We start from the raw sequence: 26,924 nt of genomic DNA, 5'->3' as shown, positions 1-26,924 counted from the left end.
AGCACAGCCCTGGTTTTTAGGATTTCTGACTTCCAGAACCATAAGACGATAAATTTGTGTTGTTTTAAGCCAGTAAGCTTGTGGTGATTTGTTACAGCAGCAATAGGAAACTAATACAGGCTAGAGAGGGAGAGAGAGAGATAACAGATGGATGGATGGATGGATGGATGGAAGGATGGATAGCTGGATTGACAGATATGCAAACAGGCACGTCTTTGGCTTATTAAGATGGATTTGCAATAAAATCACGTCCTGAGTAATTTTCGCCCCGGATAGGACAGAGGCCCCCACGCACAGGAGCTCAGTGAACACGCTGAATGAATGAAATGATCTCCCTGAGCTCTCTGCCTCTTCTCTGAGCCTGGAAGGTGTTCCCGCATCTAGGAATTCTGTGGGCTCAGTTGTTCTAGGATCAGGTCCCCCCATTCCCTGGCTCCACTCTCCACAGTCAGGCCACAGTCAACCTTCAGGTCCTAGGGTGGAAATGAGCAAGGCAACGGGGTCCCCTGCTGCAGGCGTGTTCTGAGCTACAACCTTCTTGGAGCGTAACTGGGCAAGATCGTCAAGATTCTAATTATTCCTTTCAAACCTGCAATTATGCTTTCAGGAATGAGTATTACCCACACAAATCCCCAAAGATGTCCATTGCACTATTGCTTAAAAGGGTTAAAAAGAAGATGTGGTGTATATATATGCAATGGAATACTACTGAGCCATAAAAAAGACGAAATTGTGCCATTTGCAACTACATGGATAGACCTGGAGGCTATTATGCTAAGTGAAATAAGTCAGACAAAGACAAATACAGTATGACTTCACTCATCTGTGGAAGATAAACAAACACATAGATAAGGAGAACAGATTGATAGTTACCAGAGGGGGAGGGCGAAAGGGGTAAAGGGGCACATATGTATGGTGACAGATGGAAACTAGACTCTCGGTGGTGAACAGTATGCAGCCTAAACAGAAGCCGAAATGTAATAATATGCACCTGAAATTTATACAACATTATACACCAATGTGACCTCAATAAAATAACTTTAAAAAATTAGAACCAAGCTAAATGTCCATTAGCCAGAGACTGCTCAAAATTAACCAAAGAACATCCTATAAAGTTGGATTCTGGGACGCCATTAAAATGAATGAGTCAGATCGCTTTGTTACCGACATGTAAAGATGTCCATAATGCTAATTAAGGGATAAAAGGAAGCCTAGAAGCACACGGTAGTGGTATCCTATAAAAATGTTCTCCCAAGGTATATGCCAAAATTTTCACAGTAGTAGATTCTGGAAATAGGCATACAAACTTCTGAACTGTTTGAATTTTTATAATAATCATATCGTAATATGCTGTAATCATAGTTGGGGAAAAATGACTTTTTAAAAATTCTGGCCTGTCAGAGGCAGACTGAGTAGGGAGGAGGGGTGAGAGTTCTCAGCCGAGGTGAGCACACGTTCACATCGAGCCAGCTGAGACTCCAAAGCTTAAGGTCCTGAATCTGGAGCCCCAAATAACCCCTGGGGTCCCTAATAATCTCTACATCCAGAGGAAGGGGAAATGGCACATACTGGGGGTCACTTACGTCTCTAAGAATCGAAAAATGAGTGACCCTGCAGGGGGACAGCAGCAGGAGCCCAGGGCAGTGTGTGTCCCAGGAAGGGCCTAGGTTTGGGGTCCAGGCACCAGGGTTTGAAATACGCACCCCCCCCACTTGGCAGCCAGTAACCTTGGGCCATTTACTGACCTCACAGAGCTTCTGCTTCCTTATCTGAAGGATGCGAGGGGAGTTCCTGCCTCACAGGGATGTTGTGAGGACTGATGACATGCACCCCTGGCACATAGTAGGTCCTTGCCTTGGTCTCCTCACCCCTCAGGCCTGGCCCTGAGACACCAGAGGCCAAAGGACACCCTCCCTCCCTGCCCCACCGTGATGTCTGTACCTGCAGCCCAGGTCCACCCAGCGCCGGGCACAGTGCCCTGGCCGCCTGGCGATGCGGGCCCGTGGGATCCGAGGACACGGTGAGGCCAGGGAGAACGGGGCCAGCCGCTCCATCTGGGCGGTGGGGAGAAGGGCAGGCTCTGCCATGGGCTGGCACCTTCGTGGTTCCTGGGTCAGCTGCCTCGCTGCTGCGGCCGTGGGGCTGATTCAAGCGGCAATGAGCACAGGAGGAAGGCTACAGGGCCTCTGGGGCACACCCAAGTCCCAGACACTCCCACGCCGGGACAAATGTCCAACCCCCTCCTGGGTGGGGTTGGCTCAGCCAGGGCCACCTGCAGGCAGACACACAAACACACACACACACACACACACACACACACACACACACACGAGCCCTGCCCACCTGCCTGCAGTGCCGTGAAATGGGAACGGCGCCTTTAAAAACGTCATGAGATACTACTCCTACTGTTGTTGTCACTACCTACAGCTATCTGATTTTAAATAAAACTGAATCAATAAAGTATAGGGCTAATGTGGGTAGAAAAAAGCAGCCATGACCCAGAGGTCTTCACCCTGGCCTGGCCACTCCCTCTGTGCCTTTGAGCAGGTCACTTGCCTTCTCTGAGCCTTGGGTTCCTCCTCTGTGAACCGAGGATGATGACATTTGCCAGGAAACAAGAAAGCAGGCAAACAGGAGTGTGTTGAGCGTGTTACAGGGCAGGGCTTGGGGTAGGGGAAAGGGGGATGCTAAGGGAGGATGCTAAGTAAACAGGAGTGGCCGAATGTTGGGGTCCAGAAGGGCCTCCCTGGGAATTGACATTTTGCCTGGAATGTGAGGAAGTCGGAGCTCAGCATATGCAAAGATGTAGAAGTGGGGCATTTAGGGACAAGTAAGGGACATTCCTGCCAGCTTCCCTGGCTTGCTTCTCACTCCCCATATCCGTTACGCACCAGGAGTCCCTCCTCTTGCTCTCTGGCCAGGACAGAAGGCCATGGTCATCCCCAGCTTGGCCTGGCCCACCCTGCCTGCCTCTAGAACTCTGGGTGTCAGTGACACTCCCGGGCAGCGGATTTGCCTTCACACTAAGAAGAGCAGCCCCAGGAGGAGAGGCCCAAGTCCATGGGTCACCATGGTCTGCCCTGGCCTTGGGGAAGCAAGAAATGAAGCCTAATACCTGGAAGTATTGCCCCACTGGAGCCACAGTGCCCAGGACGATGCACGGCCCAGCATCAACAGATAGGGAGGAGATCACAGGACAAAGGGTCCTCAGGAGCCCCAAGTCCCTGGCCGTCACTGGCTCCCATGTGCAGACTAGGCTGTGCAGAGAACCAAGGGCCCACTTTTCCCAAGCCATGTCTGGAACCATGCCACCAGAAGGCTGAGAGCCGGGGTCCCATCAGTGCACAGATCCTCCCTCCCAATACGTAAGCTGAACCAGCAGCGAAAGTGGGTGAAAAAGCACATTGACAGTCATAAGGAGCTTTGTGTGGGCAACACGGTAGGTGCTTAATAAAGGATGGATGGATGGATGGATGGATGGATGGATGGATAGATGGATGGATGGATACGTGGAATAGTGAATGGCTGTGTACCTGAATGTGCGAGAGCATGAGTGAGTGAATGAATGAATGAATCAGTGAGCCATGAGTGAATGGGTGGATAAGTCAATGAGTGAATGAATAAATGCCATGCTCCGGTGAGTAAACAAGCTAGCACCTGAGTAAATAAACTTCTAGTCCAGAACAGAAAACCTAATTTGTTGTCACCTCCCCTAGGTGCAGGGAAGCCCTGGGAAGAAAGCAAGGAGGGAGAGAGTAGCCTGAATCTTGAGCAGGCGGCACTTTCAAGCTTCCTTAAGGAAGCACCACTTCTCGGCTTCCTGGAGAGCCGTGTGTACTCAGAATGAAGTGAAGGGTGCCCGAGCTCAGGGCAACATTCCTCGGCCCCGCTGGGCCCTGTCCCAGCCCTGCAGTATCGGCCAGGCCGGTTAGGTCACAGTGGAGTGACTCAGACCTGATGGCCCTGCCCCCTGGCAGCCAGTGATCCAGCCCACCCTCTCACAATCTCTGAGACGCATTTATGCCCCTCGGGTTCAGAAAGCTCCCCAGGGCTGTGTGCTGTGTGCTGTGTGCTCAGCATTTCCTCCCTGCCTGTCTAGCCCTCCAAGCAGCTCCCACTGCCCACTGTAGCACTGTCCAACCCAGCATGAGGTAGTGGAGCCTCAGAGGCATGGGGTGAGCCTCAGCTCTGCCACTTAAGCTGTGTGTCTGCAGGCGAGTGCCTTAACCTCTCTGAGTCAGAGCTTCCTCATCCTTTAAATGAAAATCTTGCCTGTCTCGAGGGGTGGTTGTGAGGATTCAGTGGGATATGGGATCGTACATGCTGAGCAACCAAACTGTGCCTGGCACATAATGGACACCAAGCACCTTATTCCAGGTGCTCGACTTTTTCTTTTGGCAGCAGTTTATGGAGATTTTATCGAGTGCCAGCCAAGCACAATGCTCAGAGCTTTACGTGCATTACCACATTCAGTCCTAACAAGGAAGGCGTTAGGGGTTGAACTACCCCAAATGTACACAGACGTCCTAACCCCCAGGGCCTCAGAATATGCCCCTATTTTGAAATACGATCTCAACAGAGGTAGTCAAGTTAACATGCAGTCATTAGGGTGGGCCCTAATCTAATGACTGGTGTCCTTATAAAAGGGGAAATTTGGACCCAGAGGCAGACACGCACAGAGGGAAGACGAGGTGAAGACACAGGCAGAAGCCGCGTGAAGATGGAGGCAGAGACTGGAGTGAAGCGGCCACAGCCAGGGACCGTCTGGAGCTGCCAGAAGCTGGAAGAGGCAAGGCAGGCTTCGTCGCCTGCAGGTTCAGAGGGAGCTCGGCTCTGCCGGCACCTTGATTTTGGACTTCGGGGCTCCAGAACTGGGAGACAATGAATTTCTGTTGTTCTAACCCACCCAGTTTGTGAAACTCTGTTGGGGCAGCCACAGGAAACTAAGGCAGAGGGATGGGCCCCATTTTGCAGATGATGACACTGAGGCTCACAGGGATGGTGGTGAGAGGGTGAGGGGCTTGCCCTTGGGATTCCAGGGTTCAGGGGTGGAAAATACAGCCCTTCCTGGAAGATGTGTCATGACAAGGGGTCCAAGACTGTCAGATGGCCCCTGCAACTCCCCCACCGTACCCCAGTGACTGTCCTCCCAGCCTCCCTGAGCTCCTGAGGCTGGGGAGCCACGTGCACTTATTGTTCTGAGTTTACTCGTGTTTCCTACAGGCACCAACAGCGTAACCTTAAGCTGCATCGCTCTAGTCCAGGAAGAGCCAGGGGTATTACTGTGGATATTGAGAAACACTTGTCAGTTAAGGGGCCAGCCCAGTGGCGCAGCAGTTAAGTTTGAATATTCCGCTTCCGCGGCCCAGGGTTCACTGGTTGGGATCCCGGGTGCGGACATGGCACCACTTGCCAAGCCATGCTGTGGTAGGTGTCCCACATATAAAGTAGAGGAAGATGGGCACGGATGTTAGCTCAGGGCCAGTCTTCCTCAGCAAAAAGAGGAGGATTGGCAGTAGTTAGCTCAGCGCTAATCTTCCTCAAAAAAAAAAAAAAAAAAAGAGCGAGAGAAATACGTCAGAAAATTGAGCCACTTCCAGGCTGTGTGACTTTGGGCAAGTTACTTAACCTCTCTGACCCTCAGTTTCCTCATCTGAAAATGGAACTATGACCTACCTCACAGGATTGTTGCAGGGCTCAAGGAAGATAATGTGTGGGAAGCGCTTGGTGCTGGGGCAGGCACACAGAAACAGGCACTCAGCCACGGCTGCTATAACGGGGATGATATCTCTCAGGGAGCCTACCACTGGAGGATCACAGGGTGTGTTTACCAGACACACACACACGTCTCCTGCTTAGCAGGACAAGATGCCAAAAAGGCGGCCCCAGTCCACATCCTCAGAGGCCCACCCAGAGCAGGAAGGCGTCTCCCCACACTTCCCCACCAGCTACCGTCCAGAGCCACTTACCGGCCAAGGGCCCCAAGGAGCTGCCCCCTTGCCTTCTGCCACCAGTTCTCCCAGGAGCATGGCCAGACATCCTCCCTGCAGAGCCTGGGGTGCAGAGCCTCGCCGTGCCCACTCTCCCCTGGGTCTGAGCTCCCCCGGGAGGTCCTCTGGCTTCCCCAGAGTGGCTGCAGGTGGTTGGGGGGGGGGTTCCGGGGTGCGCTTCACTTTTCTAGGTCAGCACAGAGGGGGACAGTCCTCCAGAGCCCGACAGCACAGGGGGCAGTGGCCGACTAGCTGTGCACAGGACTCCATGGGGCAGGCAGGTGGAGAAAATGCCAGACAAAGGCCAGGAGGAGCTCCAGTAGCAAGCGGGGCTGGTTACCAAAGCATCTACTCTATGCCGGGAAGGCTCCCGGGAAAACACAGCCCCGACAAAAGCTCATCAGCCAGAGCAAAGCACGCGTGGAGAAAGGAGTGCGTGGGTGTGCGTGTGTTTTAGGGGGTGTACAGTGGGGGCAACTTGGCAATACCTCCAATATACAAAAGCGCAGACCTTACAGTCAACATTTTCTCCTTTCAGAACTTATCCTCCAGATGGAAGGACACTTGTGTACAAAGATCTAAGTTCAAGGGTATTCACCGCAGCCTTGTTGGTAAGAACACAAACCTCATGCAGCAAATTCAGTGGGGCTCGGATCCCAAAGGGTGGTTCTCTAGACCACACAAAGAACTCTGACTTTAGCATTGGGACAATAGGGAGCCATAGAGGGCTTTAAGCAGGGGGAGAAATATGTTCTAATTTGTGCTTTGGATGGATGGTCCTAACAGGGCAGAAAAAGCAGAGCTGGGGAGACCAAAGGCCAGGAGATAATAATTCAGGCTCCATTCTCTCACCTGTGGACATTTTAAAAGCCTCGTAGGGGCTGGTGGGATGTGGGGTGAGAAAGAGAAGACAAAGACGATACCCAGGCAATACCCGGGACCCGTCCCCTTCTCCAGCCCATCAACCCTGCTGCCTCTGAGTAACCAGTGGGGGCAAGGACAAGGGACTTCTTCAAAGGTCAGACTTTGCGCTCCCCTTATGTTCCCCAACACTCCAACCTGGAGAACTGGCCCAGTGCATCAGGCTGGGCTCTGGAGTCCCAGGGCCTAGGTTCAAATCCTAACACCACCAACGTGACCCTGAGCAAGTTACTTGACTGCTCTGCGTCGCATTTTCCCCATCTATAAAACAGGGATAACCAAAGCCCCTACCTCCTGGAATTCTTGTGAGGGTTAAAAATGACGACGTGTGTAAAGCATATAGAAAAGTGCCTGGGACACAGTAAGTGCTCATTAAACGGGAGCTATTCTTATCATAACCAGGCATGTGGTAGACACTGTAGATACCTGTATAATGAATATTTGTTATCAAAATCAACCTGAAGCCTCATCAAGGAGTTTGAAACTAGAGAAGGGAAGTTCACAGCAAGATCCCCCAGCCCTTTGAAGACATGGGAAAGAGTCAGGGGTTCCCACAGAGCATCGGGGACACAGCCGGGCCCCACAGCTTCTTGAACAAATGGACTTGCTCAGGCCCAGCAGGTTTGTCAGGGGTCTCCTGAGCACAGGCATCCCCTCATTTCTTTAATACGGACCCACAGCCTCCATTCCAGCCCTGCCCCAGGACCTCCTCTGAATTCAGTTGGCCAGCTTCTCCCCGTGCACCTGCTTACACCATCTTCACAGACTCGGGCTCCTCCATGGGGCCAGGAGGCCATCTGCAATGGAGACTAGATGAGTCCTCTGGAGGCTTTCGTGCATCCATCAGTGGAGGAGAGAAGTTGGGGGTCCCAGGTAAGCACCTCATTGGCCAAAGTCCTCTTCCCTTCCAGGCAAGTCTTCCCCATCCATTTTGGCCATTGCCGCCGCCCAGCTGACTCCGGGAAAACCAAGCTGGAAGCAAATGGAAGGTTGGGTCTAGGGGTGACGATGGAATGAAAGGGGACAGATACGTGATGGGCTGGGAAGGGCTCTACATAAATAGGACAGGCGCCTTGAGCAGAGTCCGAACATCTCCTTCTCTTATCTGACTAATTGTAAACAAACATGACAGGTTACATAATTTGTGGGGCCCGTTAAACATGAACATGTAGGGCCCCTTGTTCAAATATTAAGACTTACAAGACAGCAGCAGCAGAGCACTAAACCAAGCATAGGGCTTTTATGAACACGGGACCTTGTGGGACTGCAGATTACAACCCGTGAAGCCAGCCCTGAACCTAAAACCCTGAGCATATGCAGTTTGCGTTTTTCTGGGGAAGGGCCCCTCGTCACAGTCATGACCGGGAAAGTTTATTTATTTATTTTTGGAAGATTAGCTCTGAGCTAACTGCTGCCAATCCTCCTCTTTTTGCTGAGGAAGACTGGCCCTGAGCTAACATCAGTGCCCATCTTCCTCTACTTTATATGTGGGACACCTACCACAGCATGGCTTTTGCCAAGCGGTGCCATGTCTGCACCCAGGATCCGAACCAGCAAACCCCGGGCTGCCAAGAAGCAGAATGTGCGAACTTAGGCGCTGTGCCACCGGGTTGGCCCCCGACTGGGAAAGTTTAAGAATCGGTGTAATTGAAGTGAAGCGAGGGGCCCTGCTTCTCACTCCCACCTCCTTTCTCCACTCAGACACGCAGGAGCTCCAAGCTGTGACTCAAACGGGGCAGAGTGGTGGGTTAGTGACACATTGCATGAGCAGACTTTGGAGTAGGGCAGGCCATGGTGGCTGTGGGGACAGAGACCAGTGGATGTATGAGAGATGGAGTCCAGGACTTGCTGATGGACTGGATGTGGACTGGGAGGAAAGAAAGGAATGAAGGCTGACTCCCGGATTTGTGGCTTGAGCAACTAGACCAACAAATGGTAGTGCTGTTCATGGAGATGGAGAAAAGCTGGCAGAAGATCAGGTGTTGTGTTTTGCTTTGTTAGGTAGAAAAAGGAATCAAGAATCCCATTCTAGCCATAAAAAGGTGTCAAGGGGCCAGTCCCATGGCCGAGTGGTTATGTTCCCACGCTCTGCTTCGGCAGCCCAGGGTTTCACTGGTTCGGATCCTGGGCACAGACATGGCACCACTCATCAGGCCATGCTGAGGCGGCGTCCCACATGCCACAGCTAGAGGGACCCACAACTAAAACATACAACTATGTATTGGGGGGACTTGGGGAGAAAAGCAGGAAAAAAAGGTGTCAAGCAGACAGATCACAGAGCTCAGAAGGAGGATTAGAGCAAGATACACACATTTTGGGGTCAACGGCATAGAACTGGCATTTAATTCGATTGCAATGGATGAGGTCTCCAGGCTCTTTAATGGATTCTAGAGCTCTGTTCTTTGGGCAAATTATTTCACTGTACTGCCACTCAGAGTTTTCATTTGCAAAAAGGAGAATAATATCCTCTTCGAAGGACTTCATAAATAAGCTCATGAAAGAGAAATGTTTAGCACAGGCCCTGGTACCTATGAAGCACCCAGTGAATATCAGCCATTACTATTATTATTACTATTATTATGTCATTCCTACAAATATCTGTTGAGCCCCCCTTGTGTGTCAGGCATTGCTGTGGGTGCTCTGGATACATCAATTATCGAGCATGTCAGAAGGCGGTAAGTCCATCTACCGTAACGGAAAACGTAGAGCAGAATAAGAAGGGTCCAAGAGCAGGGGGGAGATTGCAATATTAACGAGGGTGATCAAGGTGCACTACTGAAAAAGTGCCATCTGAGCAAAACCTCAGAGGCGAGGAAGTGCACCAAGTGACGTCTAGGGAAGAAGGGTTCCAGGCAGAGGGAACAGCCAGCCCAAAGACCCCAAGGAGTGTGGTAGGAAGTGAAGTCCTAGAGATAATGGGTAGGGGACCTTTGTTAAAAAAAAAAAAAAAACCCTTCATGGGAGAGGTGGCTGTTCTCTTATATGGCAAAAACAGGTCTCCAACACAATGAGACAGAAGGTTCTCCAACATGGCAGAGATAGCCAGCTCTCCAGCATGGCTGAGGGAGCAGACCTCCAGTATGGTGGAGGCGGCCAGCTCTCCAACATGGCAGCCACCCTAGGCTTTGGGCAGGCCCTGAGGCTCCCCCTTCTAGCCTCCTACCCCCTAGAAGGGCCTCACCTGGCAGAACAGACTCACCAGCAGGGCCTCTCCTCCTCTTGGCTATGGAGTGTCTCCTCCCAGCAAAATTCAGCTGGGGCTTTGCTCCAGGGCTCCCAATCAAAGCATAAATCTGAGTCATTTTCCTCTGTATCTGTGAAGGTATGAGACAAGGGCCTCTTGGGTGGTCACATCCTGTCTCGTCCCCCTGACCCAAAAGGAGCAGCCTTGTCTGAGGCCAGGGAACCAAGGCAGAATCCTAACATATGGACAGCCCTGAGACCTCAGGAAGACTTCAGGGCCTGGAATAGTGAACAGGGACCAAGAAAGAAGGTTGTTCTGTGACTTGGAAAGTAGCCATATCCATCTGCTAAACAGGGAAGGACCCTGGAGGTGAGCGAATGACCTACCTGCATTGGGTGTGGTCCAGGAGCTGGCACGGAGGAGACACAAACTCAACCATCTATTCGTCTATCAGTTCATTCATTACCAAATATCTGCGTATATACGTACAATGCTTTCCACTGAGGCCCTGTTTTGTGGTACACACACACACACACAATAAAACACCTTGGAGACCATGTGTGTGCCCAAGACGTCTGGCTGACTGAAGTGCAGCACACTCACACCGCATGGAGACCCAGCCCATCCATCCAATGGCGTGTCATGAAGCTGTCAAAATGACTATATTAGATCTGCATCTTTCCGCTTGCAGGATGTCTATGATATATCACAAGTAAGTTGCAGAGAAATGCACAAATGTTTTTTTAAAAAAAACAAAGAACAGACTCCCCCTTTTTGGGAAAATCCACCTTATTAAATGGGTACGTGAGCTTGCTAACATGGCTTCTCTGGGAAAGGCAAGGTGACAAAGGACGGGGGGAGGGGAAATTATTATTTTTCTTACTATACGCAAGTTGCTTCACTGGTTGCAGAGAAGTAAAGGAGGCTGAACAGAGCCCTCAGATGCAGACTGAGAGCAGGAGATAGAAGAGGCTGAGCCTGCTCAACGATGAGGGTTAACTGAGGTAAGACACGCAGAACAGGCATTCCACAACACTGGCAGTTACGATGAGCCAAACACCAGGGCGATGGCTTGAGGTGACTGTTCTTCACTAGAGGTCGATTGCTTTTTGAACACATACTATGTGCTAAGTGTTTTACAGGCACTATTCTCACTTAATCCTGTTAACTTCCTGACGGCATCGCTAGGCGATCACTAGTATTGTTCGTATTTTACAGATGGGGAAGGCTCAGAAAGGTGAAACGCCTGGGCTCACAGCCAGGAAGGGGTGGTGCTGGACTCAATCAGCCTTCTGGCTCCGCGTGCAGTTTCCATCGGGTGCACTTGTTTGAAGTCAGGGAATTCAAAGGGAGCTTCGAATTTAACATCTCGCTCCAAGGACCACCACAAGGGGGGTCAGGACGCTCAACAGGCACAGCCTGTTGTGTCCACTCCTGTGTTTCAGCCCTAAACCCTCTCTTTGGAGGTTTCTTCCTTCTGCAAATTCCTTTCCAATCGCAAAAGGAAACCATCCTTGGCAGAGCATCTTCCCTTTGAAGCACATATGTGGCTTCATCCTCTCTCCACGTGTCTTAGCATTATCCCCACTGGCCAGCTTCCCCGGGGCTCAGCTGCCCAGGATCATTTTTTGCCTCAGTGCCAGTCGCACTAGGCAGCTCCCTTCTCCTCCCCTTTTGCTCCCCCCTTGACTTGGGGAAGCATGAATTCTTGGGTCACGTGGCACTCGCTGCTCAATTCTCTGTCTTCTGGGCCCTCAAACTGCCCTGCTGAGCCAGGCCAGGAGGGAGGGGGAAAGGGGGCGTCAGAGCCACGCAACTGCTTTTCAGAGTGGATTCCAGGCCAAACCGATTCCAATAAAGAGATCCACAGCAGAACAGAACTCCATTTAATGGGGTGCCCCAAGCCCCGGGTCCCCAAGCCCTGGTGGGCCCAGAGCCTGGGTTTGGGCCAACTCCCGGCACAGGGACAGAACAGACGCTACAACACTGAGAGTTCCAAGAAAACAGGAAGCCTGAGCGAGGACCACTCGCCTCACTTTAAGGACGGTTTCTCTTCATTGCAAAATTAGCAAAAGGACTTATTTCAAAATGCCATGTGAGATGAGGAGAAAGTCTGAGAAGGGGTCTGGCAGGGCACACTGTGGATGGCTTTAGAGCAGAGCCTCCAAGGAGAATGAATTGCTGGAGGAGATTAAAGCCTTACACCTGAGGTAAGGTGTCCCCCACTTCGGGAGAAGGCATCCAAAGCCACTCCTACACTTCCTCCTACCTTGATGAAACCGACACTCACTGGATTATTTCTCAGCCTACAAGCACCCACTACGAGTGTACGCATACTGTGTGCCCTGCCTTGACGTGCATCTCTCCACAGCCCCAAAGGGTCAGCACCATTATTGTCTCCACTTTGTAGATGAGAAAACAAAGGCTGAGAGAGGACTCCCCCAAAGGCACACAGCTGGCAGGTGGCAGATCCAGGATCTGGTTGACATCAGACGATCGGCACGCAGTACTTCACAGGTGCGTGATCTTAAGCAGGTTGCTTCTCTTCTCCAAACCTCACTTCCCCCCAACTATACAATGAGGATTACTTCACAGGGTTATTCTGAGGACTAAGTGATATAATGCACATCAAGTGTTTACCACAAGGTGTAGTACACAGTGTTCAAAAAGCTATCGTTATGAACGATGAAGGGGCGAGGCTGCCATGTAGGCCCACGTCTCCCAGACTCTGGAGACATGGCTTTTATAGCCACGATACACACAAGCGCTCTGACTTCCACCAGCCACTGGCCCGACACCCGAGTTGTGCCCCTCAGGAAGGGCTGTGACCCACCATGGGAATATGAGAAGAACATACTTTAAACCAACATTTCCTGGAAGCTCTAGCCAGGAACTCCCAGTAACTGCACAACTACCAGCCCCCACACTTGAGACCATGGGGCAGACTAGGGGGTGAACTGCTCACCCTATCTGAAAGCCATCTGACCAGAGCTGTTAGCACACTCAGTGCCCTCCTTGCCCAGCTGGCCAAAGGTCATGAGGCTGAGGAGAGGAGGCGGCAGGTCAAGCAGTCCCCAGAAAGAGGCCCCTCAGTGAAGGGAGTGTCCAGGGAGACAGGACACCTGAAGAGCGGAGTGTCATTCCTGCCACATGGTCAGGATGCATCCCAGGCCCACTGGCCGCCTGGGTCCCTCATGGCCAGCTCTGCCCCACCTCCTACTCCTCTCAGTGGCATCTTGAGCTCAGGACAAATGTCAGTTGACTTCCATGATCCTGTGTTCCAGAGAAACCCAGATCCTCCCTGATTTGTGGCCTGGGCAGAAAACAGTATGAGTGGTCCCTGGGCTCCTGATAAATGCCTAAAGCTGCCGTACCCCATTGTGCAAGTTCTTTACTGCACAAAAGCACCAGGCCAAGGGCGTGAGGGGCTGAAATCCAGCCTACGCTCTGCTCACCGAGCCTTGCGCCCCAGCTGCATTCACAGGAAGGGGCACCTTTTACTAATTCATCTGTCCGGAGGGGCTACCTCTTTCTGACTTGTACGAGAGAACTTACATGCTAGCAGTGGCCCTGAGGGGACACAGATGTGCACCCACACATCCTGCTTCTCAGGCAAACTCAGGGATCTGCTTTTGGACTCTAGGTGAAGAAACTAACTACCAAATCAATCCTTTTCTCTTATAAGTGGCTGCCTGTCAACTCTGAGCCAGCAGTGAAAACGTCTGAAGGAAATCCCTCTCCGCAGTTGTTTCAGGATGCCCTGCTCTATTTGACCCCCTGCCCTGCTCCAGGATCAGGGCCTGCCTGGGTGGCTCACCTTGGCTAAGAAGGAAGCGTAGCCAGACGATCGACAAGAACAAGAGCAAGCCCACGGGCAGGCAGAGCCAGAACACCAGGAAAGAAAATGTGAGGTCGTTCACCAGCGGCACCAGAGGGTACTTCATGTTGCATGTGCGGCTAAGCGGGGCCAGCCTGGGCTGGGCTAGCAGGGCTGCCCTGGGACCTGACGGGCCAGACCACACTCTGCTCTCAGCCCAATTGTGACTGAGCCTGTGACATAACAAGGCGGCCACAGGGTCCTTCAAGCGAAAGGAGAGCTGTTTTAACAAACAGGCAAGAGCCAGGGCAGTGAGACAGGCTGGCTTCCAGGCAGATAGGCAGGCAGGCCTGGGTTTGAATCCCTGCTAAGATGTTATGGGTTTACACGACAACTCCTTGATGCTCTTGTAGGATGGAAATAATTCTTACCTCATCATTCTGCTAAAAGTTAGAAAAATAAATGACGAGATACAAATTGCCCACAGGTGGGTCTTCATATACTTGAGGTCACAGATTCCTCCAGGAACCAGTCAGGTCCCAGGTCCCACAATTCAGGCTACACAGGCTCACGTTTACACTTTGTGGGAGTGCTGGGGGCTGAACAACCTGGATGGAGCTGGGTACATCTAAAGCAGGCAGGCAGCAGTAGCTCCAGCCAATAACTGCTACACGAGAAATGCAGGTCCAGTATGGCCAGATCTCCTGACTTTTCCAAGAGAGCCAAAAAAATCTGGATTTTTATGTGAAATCTCCCAATTTAAAAATGTTGAATCAAACCTTGTTAAAAGATTCTTAGCTAAACAAAACAAGTCAGCTGAGCCAAACTGGGTCACTGGGCTGCCTTTTAAAAACCTTCTAATCTAGTAGGCCCTCAATAAATGACTATTATTTAATCTAGAAGCTTCCGAATCTCTCTTTATAGGGTTTTCAGTGAGGGGCTTCTAAGACCTTAATCTTGTTCCTTTATCGCCCAAGTGGGCAGAACACTCCCAACTGCCAAACTTCTCTCCCTGCCTCTCCCCTGTCATTCATTCATTCATGAAGTAGTTAGTAAACCTCCATGTGCCAGGCCCAGTGGCAGGAAGAGGCGCTGGGCCTCTCAGGGCCTGACAGCCCCTAAGCTGCAAGGAGACTCAGGCCAGACTGGGAGCCTGATGGGTGCAGGAAGACCACAGGAGGAGCAGCTGCTGCTCATGGAGGGGAGGGGACAGAAGCTCAGTATTCTCCAAAAGGGTACTTGGACGACCTGCCTCAGTCACTGCCAGCAGGTGGGTGGGGGCTGGAGGCTACTTACGAAACCGGCCCATTCCCAAGCTCACCCTGCTCTACGGAGGCAGAACCTCCAGGGGGTGAGGCTTGGGACTCCACACGTTAATGAGCAACCAGTCTGATGAAACTTGTCTTTGAGACCACAGCATCTCACGGAGCACAAGTTGGGAAAATCAGGCAGACCCTGTTCCAAGCTCAGGGAGCAGCTGCAGGAAGTGGGTGGTAGACCTAAGGGGAGACATGAGGTGAAAGGACCCCCTCATAGGCAGACACCAGCCCAGGGAAAAAGGCAAGAGGGGCCAGCCATAGTAAAACATAGGGGAGGAGAGGGGACAGCTGGAGTTTAGAGGGCCAGGGTGTTTAGAGGGAGTCTGAGCCCAGCTGTGAGATGAGCAGAGTCCCCAGAAGAGGAGGTCTGGGCAGATGGTATTAGAATGTACGTCCAAGGAGCATAGTGCCCTGGTGGACTGTGCACTCAGGGCCCAGAGGCCAAGAACAGGAGCGGGGTGGTCTGGGTTGGGGCTGAGCATGATTTCTTGGCACGGGGTCCTGAAGGGGCTGAGGTCAGAAAGAGCTGAGCAGCACAGGTGGGATAGGCTTGAATATATTTTCTTGCCAGACCCCAAAACAGGGCCACTGTGCAGTCAGCCCAGGGAGAAGCTTCTCTGGCCACCAGGGCCCAGCTGGAGGTCCTGTGGTGAGCAGGCAGATCAGGTATGGATACACAACTGCGGGGGAGGCCCCTCCCAGCTCTGGCTTTAGGGTCAGGCTGGAGCAGGTGGTGCTCGGCAGAGGCATGCACCTTACTGCTTCCTCAAGTGGTACAACCACCCCACCGTGTGTAATCTAGGCAGTAAGGTACTAATCTGGCCCCATTGAACACAGCCAACCCTACTCATAGGGGTAGCAGGTGGTGGGGGGATGACCTCCTCTGCATCTCTCCCCTTTCCTGACTGGCCAGACCTGGAAGAGCTCAGATCTTCGGCAGGCAGAGAGCATAGCTTGCATTTTTGTGTTCCCAACTCAGAGAGAGCCAGCCAGCCCCTCGAGAACTGCAAACCTCTGTAAGGTGGCACTCTGTTGGCAGTACTTTAATTATACAAGCTCCTTCTAGCATACAAGTGCAAATACTTTTAAAATTAATCAAATTTCGACTATTTCCTGAAACTCTACAAAGCCAGAGTGAAAACCCACAGATCTAAATTACGAAGGGCAGCCAAAGCAGAGCTGATGGCCCTGGGAAAGGATAAATTAGGAACACCCACACAGGAGTCAATCCCCCAGCCTGCAACCAAAAGCACACACGATGTTATTAGATAAGAATCTCCTTAAAATTTAATTGACTAAATGTATTACATTCAATATTCCATGGGTTTCTTCTGGACAAAGGGTCGGCATAAATACAAACGAGCCTCTGGGCCTTCTTCCCTAACCAACGAAGAGAAAACACAGGAGGCGAGGGGGCACAGGTATGCCTTCATATTTACATTTCGCCTTTACTTTACAGTTCAGTGCCAGAAATATTTACAGAAAATACAATAAGAAAAAGATCATGTCTTGGCAACATAGTGAAATTCATACAAATTGTGTATATGATTTCAAGCAAATAATGATACTGCTTATGTTTTAGCCACAACTGCCAAGCCCTTCAAGGAGAAAGATGTTCTTGGTCACTGCAAGAGACAAGGGCTTGAGAAACTTGGTTTGCTTCAACAAATAGTTATTGGGCGCCTACTATTTGCAAGGCACTGTGGAATCCCAAATTATATCTTTTCCCTCACCATTAAAAAAAGAAACTCTGAAGAACATGAGTTGATACTCTGAGAAAAACACTATACAGTACATGGCTTCTTTAGCTACTGATAACCCACAGTTTGATTCCACATCGAGCGAGTAGATTACCTCCAATCTCTCCATCTCAGGAAAAGAGGCTGTCATGGAAATGCTTAAAACAGACCATCTAATTCAACTCACCATTTCATGTAAACATATAAATCAATTCTCTTTAGGAAGATATAACCTGAACGGGTTTTAAGATGCTGAGTGGAGAACGAGAGCCAGGAGGAGTGCCAAATTCCCTCCAGCACATCTTCACATCTGCCATGAAACGTGTCTTTAAGCAAGGCTGACTCCCACTTTGGGTATAGTTTCACTTTCCAATAGACATAAATACTCTTGAAGACTCTGCCTGTCTAAAAATCACTCTGCAGAGCCTGACAAATGCTTCCTCAGTGTATGTAGAAAGTAACCATTCAGGAAGGCCTCACACACGACCTACAGGCAACCGACATCACTGGCCAAAGATGCAGGTATTTTGTATTTATAAATGAGTCCAGAGGAGAACGGGCTGCCCTGAAATAGAGGACTTAGAGATGGAGGACAGCATGCATACGTGTGTGTGTATATATGGCCAAGGCAGGAGGGGGTCAACCCACCACCTAACTATTCCTGTCAAAGGGCTAATGGACAGGAGCGGGTCTTAGGAGGAAGCACCAGACAAAAGAGAGAGCTGGCTGAACACAAAAAAGGCAAAAGCCCTCCTCACTGTCCTCAGTGCTCCCAACCAGAGAGTAGGAGGAAAGCCTGCGTTCCCCAAATGTGAGAAGGGACTATGAGAGTCTACCTGCCTCTGACCCTTGGGTAATGTTTTTCTTGTCACCAAATGCCACACTCATCCACCCCCTGGTACACCTGTCACATGTAGCAACTAAAGTGCACAGACCAAAGTGGTCCTGGCTTCCCGCCAAAGGTTATGAACATATGCTAGCAAATTTATCAAGTGGACTACTACAGATTATTATTAAAGACTAAATATGCTCCCCTGGCATTATTCTACTCAACGTGATTTTTAACAAAGGTAGCTGGGTGAACTTAGTGACCATGAACTCAAACCTACACTAGTGAAAGGTCCAAGGGTCCTCACTACACTTCCTTTTTAGGCAGATGTTATTCTGAGCAGAAGGAACCAGCACCTGAAAGGTATACGTACACCATATTCTGTTTGTGCCGTACACACTGGGTTTCATGCCTTCGGGAGCTGCAGTCCTGCATTCATCCCTTCTTCCCTGGAAGACCACAAAGTCTTCCAGATCACAAACTGCATTCAACAGGGCTGTTCACTTATCAAGGCCATTAGAATTACAAAGAGTTGCCAGAAATTAGAGCAAAGTGAAGGATCAGGAAGCTCACCCCCAACACATACACCACTGTACATTTTGCTGATAGTAAAACTATACCAAAGATAAAAATTTTATCTGAGGAATCACACTGAGGAAGCAGACCTACATCAGTTATCTTTAACCTCTGGAATGTTATAAGTTGCACATCAATTTACACCCTTCTTCGTTCATATCCACTAGAACAAGGACCCATTTTTCCCTTGAAACGTCAATCTGGAATTTCCATGAAAGTCGTTAAACCTCACCTTAACATTTTTAGGGTACAACTTGCTAATCTTTATCATATATCCCCCTCCCCTGTGCTACCTTCTGGAAACATCAATGTATTGCCCAGATGAAACATAAAATCAAATATTGAATAGTATTATACCTGAATGGAAACTGGAGTCATAGAAGGAAGAGGTTACCTTTACCTGAGCTTAAAAAAACACGAAGAAAAGGGTACGGCAAACTTAAAACCAAGAGCTGCTATGCCCGCATTTCTTACTCACAGATGACAAAATACATACTTCTGGAACAGAAACATCTGCACAGGGAACTAGGTCCTACACTATCCCTCTCTAATTAAACTACAAAACATCAAACCAAACAGACCACTGTAGCCCTGACCGAAGGAATCTACTGACTTCAGAATTCAAGTGGGAAATCACCCCTTATACAACTGTGATCACTCCTCTTTGGACTTTAAATTTCACTTAATCTTAACACAAAATAATCTTAATAAAGAAGAAAGCACATAAGAATAGGAGAAATGAGCAGTGTACACTCTAGCACTGTAACAGGAATCCTCGTAAGGATGTTCTGGGACTGGCCACCTCAAAACACTTATCCCTGGCTGAAAAGGAGCAGCGAGGTAACAGCAGTATTTCCAAAACCCCAGGCAGGGATTTGTTGTGCCTTCAGCTGGCAAAATAAAGAAAATATGACAACAGCCATTTCAAACAGCAGCCACCCAAGGAGGCGGCCACTAATGTTTGCCAATTATGATGAAATCCAGTAGCTCTCTACGAGAAATCTGAATTAGGAGCATTGAGAGGCTATTTCCTGAACCCCAAATAGCATCCTTCATAAACTACTGCAGTTTCCTGCTTGGTCCTGAAATAAGAGACAATGAACGAAACCAAATAATTTTCAACCCTTGTTGTGAATTTACATTTCTTAATATTTAACCAAGAAATTACCAAGGAATTACAAATGTTTAACCCATTATTATGTCATCAAGCTAGATAATAATGGAGAGCGTGGAGGCATCACTACTGTCTTACAACTTTTAACTCCACAAACGCTATTTGTATCCCTATTAAAGGACGGGGCTATGCCTCCATTTCAGATCTGTTCCTGGGCTGCCCAGAAACTGAGGCCTTCAGACAGATCTGTGCAACAATGAGAATGAAAGCATTTTGAAATGTGGAAAGAATGAAATATTTTAATGTCAGACTTCTTATCTGAGCAGAAAACATTTACGTTCTTTCTGTCAGTTTGACAGTTGGATGACAAATGGACCTGTGAGCGAGCAGAAAGTTGAGATTTCTTTCCTTCTCCTCCATGCTATCAACATGAGTCTTTAAATGTGCTGGACGATTTTGAGACAGATTTTAATTTTGAACACAACCTCCTAAAAAGTGAGGTATAAAACTATCTTCAACTTCTAATTTGCAAATTTGATACTACCAATGCATGTGTTTAACTGAGATGCATCAAAGCCTTTCTCTTCAAAAGGCTTATATTTAACTAAAATTGTCACTTTTAAAAGAAAGTTTATGGCTAAAATGTGTATCATCATTACCAGCAGGAATACAATTGTGTCTGGGAGCCCATTTCACTAGAAAGCCAAAAGTCTTCCAACAAATGGGTTTACAGTGTGTCCCTTCTATTCTGGTGATTAAACAGTGAGCTCCTGGGGAGTGATTTGTTTTTATTTTTACAGTGATCACCTATCAAATTGTTTTGCTTTGATGTTATAGCCCCAAACTGTAGTTCAACAGTCCTAGACAGACAGTGGTCTAAGAAGTGCAGTTCTTGAGTCCAACCTCCTGAAAAAGTGAAGTATAAAACTCGGGCTCCAACTGCTTGTTCCGGTACTTGTTGACAATGTCGGTGATTTTCTGTTTCCGGCGGACATGTGGGGGACTGTAGGAGTCACTCTCCAGTCTCTTTCTTCTACAAATATTAATTACAGTCTGCCTCACCAGAAAACCTTGAAAACAGAGGGTTTTAAAATCAATGTGAATAATCAGTCAGCTAGGTGAACTATACAGTATTCAGGGGAACTATGCTCTGCAAACTCAAACTATTTCATTCCACTCATTCCCCGGAGAGATGGACAGAGATTTACTAAGATAAAACTGTCAGAAGAAACACATAATGACAAGGAAAAACAGAATCAATATCTGCTCTGACAACCCGTTTCCTGCCCTGGATTACAAACAGCTATCTTCACGTCCAATACTGGAAGTTTGTGAATTACAGCTCCACTCATACTTATTAGATTAAGCACTGTTCAAAATAGAACAAAACATGCTTCCTTTTTAATAAGAGCCACAGCATTTTCTACATGTGGAACCTATTAAGTATTATCATCACTTCCTTACTTCTACTACTTTTTGGTTCATAAAAATGTCAAAGACAAAAGGAGAAAGTAACCTTAACCCTTGAGCCACATATGAAGACCTTACCGAGTGCTCGCCTGCTGACAATCATCCCATCCACAAGAGGGATGACCATGTTAAATTTTCCAGTGGCTCCTTGAATTTTTATCCGGAATAATCCAGTGTTTAAAGGGTGGATGAAGATGACAGGAACTTCTTTTTCAAGAGTGGTAGATCTTAAGGAAAAAAAACACTTTTTACCCCAAATCCTCAAGAGTTGAAGTCTCCCACGCGTAATATAAGAATACCAAAAGGACCTGCTGCCAGGTAGTGTTTGACAAGAGCCAAGGGGTCAGTCTGCTCAAAATCCTCTTTCTGGGAGCTCATGTTGAAGCCCCCCATCAACACCTGACCCTAAATGGTCATCACAGGGGTCAGGCCTTTTAAGCTGACAAAAAAGGGGCTAAAAAATGTGCTTAGAAAACCACTGGGGACATGGGGGTGGAAAGAAAGGCCAGAGAAATATATTGTCGGGGGCTACAGATCTAGCACCCAGCTATGGGACTTTCACTTACTTCCTCCTTCTTGTAGGAGACAAAAGTGGGGCTGGCCAGAATGCAGGTAATTCCACCACAGTCAACACTGTAATCTCAGAGCAGAAGTAGGAATATAGCTTAGGCTCACTATGGGAATCTTTGCTATAATTTTTTTTTTCAGGGGTTGGGGAAGGAGGTTGGGAGGGCCATTAGTCTGGGCCACCTGCAAGCATCCTCCTTAGCAGAGGTGATAAATGGCTGCATCTTGGCAGAGCCAAAGCCCTCAAAGCCTCTGAACAGGTAACAGGTGCTAAGGTCAGCAAAGGCACCTTTGGAAGACTGAGTTACATATCACGTGTCAGGGATATGCCAACGCATCTAGAGTACCCATGCCACTCTGATGCTACACGGCAGGTTGGTGTTTCTTCCCCGCAAGACAATGAGCTTTCCTTTCTATATAGGTAAAGTGATTTCAGCCAAAGAAACAGTGCGTTAATTTTTCAAGACATTAAATAAAAATCAATCCTGTATTAATTCTGTCCCAAGACAAATTCCAAACTTTGCTAATCTAACAATAAAATACAAATTTTACAATCTAATTGTATTAGAACTTTTGATCTAAAAAGATTAAAACAACAACAAAAAACAGTACAAGACACTTAAAGGTTCTCTTCCAAACTAGTTTGAGAGAAGTCCACCTCATGAAAACTATTCTAGTCTCTTCAGCAGGTGGTGTCATGGAGAAGAAAAGGAAAACAGGACTGTTCTGGATTAAAAGAGACTGAAAGATTTAATACCAGATGCAAGGTCCTGGAGTGGATTCTGGTTGGAACAAACCAGCTGTAAAGGATATTTTTCAGGGAAAATGCATAAATTTGAGTATGAACTGGTTATCAGAAAAAATTAAGGAATTGTTATTAACTTTATTATTGTGACAACATTTTCTATTTGAAAAGTGTTCTTAATTTTTAGAGATGCATACTGACATATTTAGAATGTTAGGATACCTGTAATTTGCTTTAAAATACTTTAGCATAAAAAAACATGAAAGTTTTAAGAATGATTTGCCCCCTTCCAGAAATTTAAAAATATGATGTTAAAATAAATCATCTTTACTGACTTCATTTCTAAACAATAATCTAACACATGCAAAATGAATCAGATCATGTAAACAGAAGGGACTTACTCAAAGCTAAAATATCAAGTTTAACTTGATATTAAGGGTAAGTCTGTGATGTGGGAGATGAAGTTACCATTTGGGGTCAGGGGCCTGGGTTCAGATTGCTTTCTCCTTCATTTGCTGGATGTGTGACATTGAGGAATAACCTCTATGAGCCTATTTTATCCCATTTATAAAATGGAGAAGATAATTGTACCTCTTGAAGCTGTTTTAAAGTATTTGTTTAAACCAAAAACAAGCAAGCTAAAAGCCCTGAAACTATAAAACCTATACAGATAAATTGTTACTGTTCTTGGAATCATAACTTTTTAATCCTTTTTGTGCATGGGGAGCTAAAATAGAAATCTTAACATTACAATAAAGTTGGTACAGTCATGCACTACATAATGATGTTTCGGTCAACAAAAAACTGCATATACGATGGTGGTCCCATAAGATTAGTACTATATAGCCCCAGTGCGTAGTAGGCTATACCATCTAGGTTTGTGTAAATGCACTCTATGATGTTTGCACAATGACAAAATTGCCTAACAACGCATTTCTCAGAACGTAGCCCCATTGTTAAGTGATGAATGACCATATTACATTTTACTTAGAAACATTTTTCCATTAAATAGTTCATGTGATAAGGACATTTTAACTGCTATCTATCCAGAATGTTTTGGCCAATTTAATTCCATTATTTCTATCTACTGTTGCTACCCTATTATCAGTCTTCATTAATACTTAACTGCCTCCACTTCTTCATTTGTCTTTTTGCTGCAGATAAATGCAAAACAGTAATTAATTATGCCATTTACAAATCCTTGCTAATTTATCACCTTGTACATTTATCTACAACTTCCTAATTTGATTCTTTTCCAATAATTATGTTTATTTCTTATTGCCTTCATCCCTTTTGTTTCATTAAAAGTCTTTATTTCTTGATTAAACCGCAATCAACATCTAAAAAATAGGCTTCTCTATGCTTAAAGACATGCTGATAAACTTTGAGCAAATAACAGTGTACCTCAGAGACGTGCTACTATTTGCAGTAGTTTCCACACCCGTACTGATTTCTGTCATCAGGTCTGACAGGGGAAAATTTTCTGGAAGAAAATAATAGCATTATAGTTAATATCTCCCTCTTATTTCCTAAATAAATAATAGGAAATCTAATTTCCTAATCTCTTTACAAGTAGGCAACAAATATACGGACTGTGCCATCCTAAAATATATAATCCTGACTATTCCTCATAAATAAAAAAGAATGCTCCCTCCTTTATTACAGTTCATCTAAAGCAGAGAGGTTTGAGAGAAGATGACCTGAAGTCTTTGAGGGCTTTGGAGGGGCTGGAAGGCAACTACAACACTTTCCCCCAGACTCTGAGCTGCAGGAGACCGTAGGTTAAATACGCATTTCTAATGCTCTGATACTGCTTACATAAAACTCACGAGAAACTTATTCATAGCAGAATTTCTGTTAATCTCTACACTAAAACTAGACACAGCAGGGTTCGTGGAAAGGGGGTGAGGGAAGCGCTCCCCCTTCCCCTTTCCAGAGGTCGCAGGGTGACTGGGAGCTACGTGCAGTGGCAACAAACCACTGTCATACCAAGAAGAGCTAAAGACTTCATACCCACCAGTCTCATCAGATCTTCAGGACTCTGAAATGAGTGTCAAGAATGTCTCCATTTAACAGATAAGTAGTCCAAGGCTTAAAGAAATTAAATGAGTAGTGGAACTGGGATTCAAACCCAGGCTTGCTCAACTCCAAACCCAGTTCTTGGCCCACCACACCATGCCTATGCTGCTGCTTAGACATTCAGCAAGTCACTGTCATTCTATGCTAATTTTATTTATGGACAAAGTCCTTATACAGTACCTATATCATCATAGCGTTCCACCCAAACTACAGAAACTCTTGTCTCAGGTCCAAGGGGAGGCACAGGGCGACCCTGAGGCAACTTCTTCATTCTGGAACTGGGACTGAGCTATATGAGGCAGAGAAAAGCAGAAGAGGGGGGAGAAAAAATAACTGGCTTAATAAAACTAAAACCATACATTCATCAAGCTGCCCAGTGACAGTATCAGGTCATGGGCAATCATTTCAGAAAAAAAGTGTGAAATACATTTGCAAAAAAGCTCTTCTTCAGCTCCTCTGTTTATCAAGTCTCAACCTAGATCAAGGAAATGAAGGCCTAAAATCCTCAAAGGAAAAAAAGGTAAGAAATACTAAACAATTATGTGACACTAATAAAAATTAAATTTGTGTGCTATGTCTTAGTGAGAGCTTAAAAGGCTCTGAGTCTACCTCTATGGCCAGAAAGCAGTAAGCTTTCCCCCTCACAGCAACATCCCTGATTTGCCTGGGGATTCTAATTTCTTAAATGTTCCATTAGAAAGTTATTCCTAGTTCTCAGACCAAGTATTTCCTACTACAACCTAGACCCCCCGAATTCCTTTTTCTTGTCGGCAGAAAGAAAAAAAGAGTTGCTTAGGTCTTTGCTGTCAGGCACAGTTTGCTTCTGGCTTCCCTGCCCACCCAATCAGCTTTAGGTTTCTTTGAGAGGCTAGCAGGACTATGTGGCTCCCCATTAGCAAACTGGCACTCTGAGCTTCATCATTTTTAGGGCATGCAGCATAGCTGAGTTTATGCTAAAGCCCTACACAAAGCTATGTGTACAGAAGGGAGAATCCCATCCTTGAATTTTAAAAATAAAACTGCTTTATTAGCAGAGAAATATACATATCTTTACCAGATGACAAGAGACCATGGCAACTCCCCTGGATTCTTGTTTCTATTCTGGTATTCACAAAAAACAACTGTGACCAAGAGACTTTTCCCAAACTAGTTACAGACATCCAGCCACACTCATGGACTATTTTCTTAGCATCATGGCTCCTAATCAGCTTTGAATCTCTGACTTCCTCCATCTCTGTCTTCCAGCCCTAGATTTAAAGGGCTCCTGTGACTAGGTCAGGCCTACCTGGGTATTTTTCCTCTTGATTAACTGCAAGTAACCTTAGTTACATCAACAAAACCTCCTTGCCATATAAGGTAACATAATCACAGGATATATCATCATATTCACAGGTTCCACCCACATGCAAGGGGAGGACATTATACAAGGGCAAGAGTCATTGGGGGTCATCTTAGAATTCCACCTAACACATTGATCTTCTTCCCTGAAACCTTGCTCAATAGATCTGGTAGATTTTTAAAAATAGATTCCTCAGTATTTTCTACATACATGATCATGCCATCAGCAACCACACAGAGTTTTATTTCTTCCTTTCCAATCTTTATGCATTTTACTTCTCTTTCTTGTCTAACAAGACAGAAATATCCCAGTACAGGACCTCCACTACCACGTTGAACAGAAGTGGTGAGAGGAGACATCCTTGCCTCGTCCTCCATTCAGGGGGAAAACTTCAAGAATAATGTGTAAGGTATCAGTATAATGTGAGCTGTGGGTTGTTGGTAGAGCTGTTTCAGGTTGAGGAAGTTCCCTTCTATTTATGGAGTGCTGAAAGTTTTCCTCATGAATGAGTGTTAAGTTTTTGTCAACTGCTTTTTCTGCATCTATTAAGATAGTGATTTTTCTTTTTTTAGTTTGTTAGTAGTCTGCAATAAAAACATGATGCTTTAAGAGTTGTCACTCTTTGGATTTTAAGGCTGCTGGCATTCAGAAGATGAGTACAAGGGCAGCCAGTCACCGACTATGGATCTGACTCAAGTCCTGCATTACTGCCAACACTGACTCGTTCATCTCCTAACCATATTCTGTGAAACCTTTGTAAGCAACTCTGATTTTCAAAATCACTCTACTTCAGAGAGTCTTATACAACTTAACTATTTTCTCCTAAATCAATTTTAAAGGTGAAAATCTCTCCCATACTAACCATATACCTATGTTAAAAATAATTTTCACTATAGAAGGAGCCAAATTAAAATCTTGTAAAACGGAAGAATGGCTTCAGTCAAGTTTATACTTTTTTTTTTTTTATTTGTTCTAAATCAATCTTCTTATACTTATGAACTGATCCTGTACTCTTCCTATCACTACTTGACCACTTTCCAGTAAGGATTTAGAGATAACACGAGGGAAAAACACAGATAAAGGCACAATATCCACTGATATAGTAAGAAAAAAGTATAAAAGCAAAATGCTCTCAGGGGCTGGCCCCGTGGCCGAGTGGTTAAGTTCGCGCACTCCGCTGCAGGCGGCCCAGTGTTTCTTTGGTTCGAATCCTGGGCGCGGACATGGCACTGCTC

General features: G+C 47.0%; 3 protein-coding genes across 23 annotated transcripts in view; all 3 read right to left on the bottom strand.

Annotated features, from left to right (window-relative positions):
• The window catches only part of ARHGAP40 (Rho GTPase activating protein 40), a 37,789-nt gene extending 35,579 nt beyond the window's left edge, over window positions 1-2,210 (bottom strand). For both annotated transcript variants that reach the window (XM_008517408.2, XM_008517409.2), the window contains exon 1: window positions 1,942-2,210. In XM_008517408.2, the coding sequence (XP_008515630.2) occupies window positions 1,942-2,087 (146 nt within the window). In that variant the 5' untranslated portion in view covers window positions 2,088-2,210. The remainder of the gene's footprint in view (window positions 1-1,941) is intronic.
• Window positions 2,211-7,529: 5,319 nt separating this feature from the next.
• Window positions 7,530-14,129, bottom strand: ADIG (adipogenin). Of its 3 annotated transcripts, none has more exons than XR_011531090.1 (4): window positions 13,913-14,127; window positions 10,093-10,225; window positions 7,793-7,883; window positions 7,530-7,708 (listed from the first exon to the last, which is right to left on the bottom strand). XR_011531090.1 is itself a non-coding variant. In XM_008517410.2 (4 exons), exons 1-4 carry the CDS (start codon window positions 14,037-14,039, stop codon window positions 7,538-7,540), a joined length of 504 nt encoding a protein of 167 aa, XP_008515632.1. In that variant the 5' UTR covers window positions 14,040-14,129; the 3' UTR covers window positions 7,530-7,537. The 3 variants fall into 3 exon arrangements, 2 of the variants coding, with proteins under 2 accessions (XP_008515632.1, XP_008515633.1); XM_008517410.2 differs by having other exon boundaries at window positions 10,111-10,225; window positions 13,913-14,129; XM_008517411.2 differs by having other exon boundaries at window positions 7,530-7,883.
• A 2,366-nt stretch (window positions 14,130-16,495) lies between these two features.
• RALGAPB (Ral GTPase activating protein non-catalytic subunit beta) overlaps window positions 16,496-26,924 on the bottom strand; it is a 91,289-nt gene continuing 80,860 nt past the window's right edge. For all 18 annotated transcript variants that reach the window (XM_008517414.2, XM_008517415.2, XM_070589202.1 and 15 more), the window contains 4 exons: window positions 24,531-24,639; window positions 23,676-23,754; window positions 21,038-21,186; window positions 16,496-20,559 (listed from right to left, as the gene is read on the bottom strand). In XM_008517414.2, the coding sequence (XP_008515636.1) occupies window positions 20,366-20,559; window positions 21,038-21,186; window positions 23,676-23,754; window positions 24,531-24,639 (531 nt within the window). In that variant the 3' untranslated portion in view covers window positions 16,496-20,365. The remainder of the gene's footprint in view (window positions 20,560-21,037; window positions 21,187-23,675; window positions 23,755-24,530; window positions 24,640-26,924) is intronic.

This window comes from Equus przewalskii, chromosome 21 (assembly GCF_037783145.1).
Source record: "Equus przewalskii isolate Varuska chromosome 21, EquPr2, whole genome shotgun sequence".
NCBI classification, from domain to species: domain Eukaryota; kingdom Metazoa; phylum Chordata; class Mammalia; order Perissodactyla; family Equidae; genus Equus; species Equus przewalskii.
The sequence above is the reverse complement of the archived record's forward strand: the minus strand, read 5'-3'. Positions and strand labels throughout refer to the sequence as shown.